The 5,570-nt window shown below is 39.8% G+C and overlaps 1 protein-coding gene across 1 annotated transcript in view; it reads right to left on the reverse strand.

The window, feature by feature from the left end:
• The window catches only part of LOC110295212 (dynein heavy chain 7, axonemal-like), a 13,104-nt gene that overhangs the window by 6,391 nt on the left and 1,143 nt on the right, over positions 1-5,570 (reverse strand). The window contains exons 2-4 of the mRNA XM_021163697.1: positions 4,888-5,064; positions 2,512-2,673; positions 1,465-1,665 (exon numbers count right to left, since the gene is read on the reverse strand). Coding sequence (XP_021019356.1) covers positions 1,465-1,665; positions 2,512-2,673; positions 4,888-5,064 — 540 coding nt within the window. The remainder of the gene's footprint in view (positions 1-1,464; positions 1,666-2,511; positions 2,674-4,887; positions 5,065-5,570) is intronic.

A 5,570-nucleotide genomic window follows, 5' to 3' on the forward strand; every position in this document is an offset into this window, starting at 1 on the left:
TTAGCATATAGGAGGATATATCTAAGTTATAGGCAAATGCCATACCATTTTATATGAGGCTGAAGCATCTATGTGTTTGAGTATCTGAGGAAAGCTCTAGAGTATAACGAAGCCTCTATAGGTGCCAAGAGATGACTGAGAACACACACACATACACACACACACACACACACACACACACACACACACAGAGCGGGGAGAGACAGGGAAAACGAGAGAGAGAGACATAGACACAAAGACAAAGAAACAGAGGCACAGAGAGACTAATGTGTATATGCACCTATATTAATGCATGTGAGTACATAGAGAGAAACAAAAAACAACAAACCAACTGGTATAAAAATTAATAGCAGGTGAAATGAAGAAGGACATAGATTGTTCCTTATACTATTTTTATATTTTCAATTTTCCTATAAGTATAAAAAAGAATCTCAAAAAGTTAAAATGTAAAGTGTTATGGAATTAAATGAGATTTTATCTTGCGTTGGAACTGTTTCATAAACACCTCTACCTCTAAAATGTTATTACTATGGGAGAGAACCCATTAATCTAAAAGAAAGAGAAAGTAAGTTACACTTACAAAGGGGGCTCTGTTCAGACTCCCATATGGAGAGATAATGCCATATGATAGACTAACTCTGGGAATCACCAGCTTTCACCAAGCCTTATCAATACAAAAGCCAGCCATACACACGGGTCCTGGAGGCTTAGGACAAGGTTGACTTAGTTTTGAATGAATGTGTGTTGATTTCTTTCTTTTTCTTTTCTTTTTTCTTTTTGTGTGTGTGTGTGTGTGTGTGTGTGTGCATGTGCACATACAAATTTTTGCTTAATGAAAGTACTTTAGTGTTTTCTCATGTTGTGCACTTATCAAGGTTCATAACCCTGCACATAAAAGAACCCTCCCATTTTTAATTACAGCAAAACACCATGAAACAATTTTAGGTAACAGACACTCAGAAAGATTTCTAATCATGAAAACAGTGGGTGTTTTTCCTGCTTGCCTGGTGGCTCCAGAAAAGACTCTTATGAGTCCCATTAATAGAGGAGGAAAACCATTTTGGCTCTCATTATGGTTATATGGAGGAAATGTTTTTATGTTTTAATTTAGAGGGACGTTTCCAGATAGCAAAGAGCTCAGTTCATATCCTGGAACAGGTTCTCCAGCCTTGCAGATTTGCGCTGGGAATGACTTACAGCTGACTCTCTCAACAGAAGCCTACATTATTAATGATACTCCATAATATCTCAGCTGAGCAAGATTGGGGCTGGTAGTAAAATTAAAATAAAATATTAATAAAATTGACTTCAGCATAGTCAATAATCAGTAATGAAAACCAACTGTGCTGCAGAGCAGGGGGCTTATTTATTTGTAGTTTTACTCTATGCACACATCCCTGATCACTAGGGGCCAACTTGAATTGCTTTACAGGGCTGGGGTGACAGGACTTAGTCATCACTAACAGGCTTTTTGCAGCTGCCAAAGAATTCAGGGTCAGAGATCGGGTCCATGAGGTATGATCGGATGATATTAGCCCGCAATCCTTTCGGTGCTTCATTGGTCATTTTTACTCCATTCTGCAGGACCGACACAGGGAAATTTGGAGATGGGTAACTTGTCAGCCAGATTCGGAAATCAGGGTGTGTTGATTCTGCACTTAACTCCTGCGAGAAAATAAATCACAAACAAGGGTGAGTAAGACTCAAGGAATCATCTCCATGTCTGTAAGGAACAGTCTGGAAAGGGAAAGAAACATCTCTAAACAGAGATGGAATTGTTGCAACTTAAGCAGAAGCCCAACATTCATTGCTGAGTCACCACGCTTTACTGAGAAGGCCCAGAGTGTTGTCACTCCACTGACAAAATTAATTCGCATAATTGTACAGCTTACACAAGTGCTATATAGTTCAGTGTTGGCTCAAAGACTAAAGCCTTCTTAATGGGTTCATGCCTGCACTGATGTTTCTGAAATATTTCAAAAATAATTATTCAACCACAGCTAGATTAAGACTAACCCCCTCCTTTTGCTGCAGCCAGATTTGGGAGTTAAGCGGCCAGTGAAGACAAATCAATATTACTCCAAGCTGGAATTATTTGTTTAAGAGAGAAGGGTGTTTTAAAGGGTAAGAGCTAGTGTATCCTGAAGCCTCAGTATTTATCACTACTACCTCTATAGTGAATCCTAGAGGTCAGAGAGCCCTCCATTAGCACTGTGATGTTAAGGCCTAGGAATAGCTACTGAGGCCTGTTCCTCTGAGACACAGACATTCTGAAATAAGCACTCCATGGGTGAAGGGGTATCAGCTATGGCCTGACTGTGTGTCTGCCTGGTTTTTTTTTTTTTTTTTAGGTAACATGTTTAATATGAACCCATGTTTATAGTGATCCAGCTACAACCTTAATCTGAAGCCTGCCAAATGAAAGAATAAAAATGAGGCACTTGGGTGAGATGTATATGAAAATGAGACTGGGGAGGTAACACACTAATAAATATATATCTGCATTTTTACCTCACAAACTTTCTCAAGAGTTGGCATCCAAGAGGTGGCAAGGTGACAGTTTTGAAGAACAACCCAGGTCCCATCCTTGACAGCTTTCTCTAACATCTTCATAGCGATGGGCCCTTGGCCTTGGCCCAGAGATAGAGAGCTAAGTTTGGAGCCCCCATATCCCTGTGTACAAGAACAACAAATATGTGATTTTAGCATCATACATTGGTCCAAACAGACATAACCTAAGCATGCACTAATCAAAACTTAGATGAAATAGTATAGAAATGATGGCCGTGATAAGTGGAAAATTCTGAAGGCTCTTTGGCTGTTGACATAAGATATAGAAAATAAAAAAAAAAATATTAAGAAGCCTTTCTAATAAAGGCACAGATTAAAGGACACAGCTGTCATTTAGCAACCCCAAAAATAAGAAGCTAAGAAGGAAAACATGAACTGGAAGACAAACTTGCCCAGTCACCTTGAGCAAGTGAGTCAGTTACTTTAAATACTCCTAAAAGTAGGACAAAAGCTTTAACCACTGACTGCCAGTCAGCAACTTCCTTCAGCAATGCTGTGAGGATATTTCCCCAGCTCACCTGTGGCTTTTGGATTTCCTCATTTTAGGGGTAGTGGTTCCCAGATTCCTAGAACTGTATATAGTCACTGTTTTAGGATTTTACTGCTGTGAACAGACACCATGACCAAGGCAGTTCTTATAAAGACATTTAATTAGGCCTGACTTGTAGGTTAAAAGGTTAATAAGTCTATTATCATCAAGATGGGAGCATGGCATCATCCAGGCAGGCATGGTGCAAGAGGACCTGAGAGTTCTACATCTTCATCTGAAGGCTGCTAGAAGAAGACTGGCTTCTAGGCATCTAGGATGAGGGTCTTAAGCCCACACTCATAGTGCCACACCTCCTCCAACAAGGCCACACCGACTTCAACAAGGCCCAACAAGGCCGTACCTCCAAATAGTCCTTGGGCCAAGCATATTCAAACTTTCACAGTCACTAACTCTGTGGGGGGAAAAAAGGCACCTTGGTGGGGAAAAATGTAGAGGTAGAAACTGGAGACAATACAGAAGGATGACAGACAGGGCAGGAGAATGGCAACATTCCTAACACCAAAGAGATACACAGAGGAAACAGAGATCAAAAGGGTGTTGAAACAATGTTGATTTGTAGAGATAAGCCCCATGCATAATAGACACTTGGAGCTACCTCCACTCTAGATCTGCCACTACATTTCTTATCTAATTTCCAATATCCCTGCCCCAACTAGTGGCCTGCTTCCATTTTGCAATACTCAAGTCAATCCTCTACAGTCCAACTGGGATGACCTTACAAATGAATGGTCATGCTACATAAAGTATATCTATCTTTAATCATGACATCAATATCTCAACACTTCTGAAACAATCAGAACGCTGTATCAGACAGTCATAGCACTCATATAAAATCCAGGCTATTCAAGTGCCAAGTGACCCAATAAAAACTTCAATTATTTTAAAGTCATGTAGCTTTCAGGAAGCTATCCTCTCTTTGCTTTAATATCTCTCACTATGAAATGGAGATTTACTTTAAAGTCTTCTGTATAATTTCAAAGAGAAAAAATAATAACATTTACCACCAAAGTTTACTGTAGGCCATGACCACAATCCACCAAAGTTCATTATAGGTCATAACCTCCATGCAAATGTTCCTGTCAGTTTTAGAAAGTGCCAGAAATTGTTTAGATTATACCAAAATGAGGAACATCAACTCAGAACCATCCAAAAACCTGTTCATTACTTTCTTCTTCTAGACAGTGTGGCATAAGAACACTCACAGCAAATTAATTTGAATGTGTTTTAAATTCTCTTACAAGTATAGACGATTGAGCATACTCTCCTGGCAGTGAGGTTATAATGTATAGCTGCTCTGAGAGTCAAAGAGCGCTGCCGTCCTTTAGAGACTAGGAAGAGGGGTGTGACTAGAAGCTTCACCCTGGAGCTATTGCCTGAACTAAATCAACCAAGTCCATGTACTGGCGTAAATGCTGTAAATGTTGAAAAAGGAAATGTTCCTCAACTCCCAATTTTAGTACAGGTTGGTCTCAAACTCATGATCCCCCTGCCTCTTCCTCCTTCAGCAAATCCTAATGGCACATGCCACCACAACCAGAGATACCCAATTTTACTTTCACAAGTTATGTAAGGAGCCACTTTAATGTAAGTGCTGCCACTGAGTATCATTTTCTTGGGACTCTGTCATGTTTCAGAATTCCAAGCCCTTCCTGTGGCTGAGAGACAAGGTTTAGCTTTCTCTCATCTTTTAAGACATTAGTTAGNGCAAAATTAATTATCATAAAGGAACGTGACAGTGTCAGATAATGTAATCTGCTGTGAAGTACCTGGTCATCAGCGAATTTCAGAAGAGCATTCATGGGATCTGCTCCAGGGGAGAGCACAAAGATCAATGGTGCACAACAGTTACTGTCCCCAAATGCCTTGGCCAAGTCAAAGGGGGGTGGCTCAATGAAAGNGCGCCCCAACTTCTTGATTATGAATTCCTGCAGCATCGGAATAACCTAAAAGGGACAAGAATATTTGAAAGAATAGTCAAAATAGTTACAACTTCCAGGAGTTTTAAAATAAAACCGTCAGTGGGTGTGCTAGCATATCCATGTGACCTCAGCACTGCAGAGTCTACCAATTAACCAGTTCACAGTCAGGCTGCACTGCATCTCAAGACCCTGTCTCAAAATAAAGTGAACTGGACTCCCTTGAATAGATTAGGTGCAAACAGTGGGAGTTCCAGGGTGTTATTCTGTCCATGAATGCCTTTCAGAAAAAACAATTACAGATGATTCTAATAATAAGTGATGACTTGTAGGAGACACCAAATTCAAAGACCATTTCTCCCACTCTTATGATTCCTTATTTGTCTGTAGTTCTTGATGTAGGGTTGAGGCTTTTTGGTATTAAATCACTGATTATATTCCCATCAAGGTTTGGGGGAAGCAGAGCTCTGTAAAAACAAAACAAAACAAAACAAAAAAAAAAAAACAAAAAAAAACCACAAGCTATTTACTAA

Source organism: Mus caroli, chromosome 1 (genome assembly GCF_900094665.2).
Source record: "Mus caroli chromosome 1, CAROLI_EIJ_v1.1, whole genome shotgun sequence".
Taxonomy (NCBI): Eukaryota; Metazoa; Chordata; class Mammalia; order Rodentia; family Muridae; genus Mus; species Mus caroli.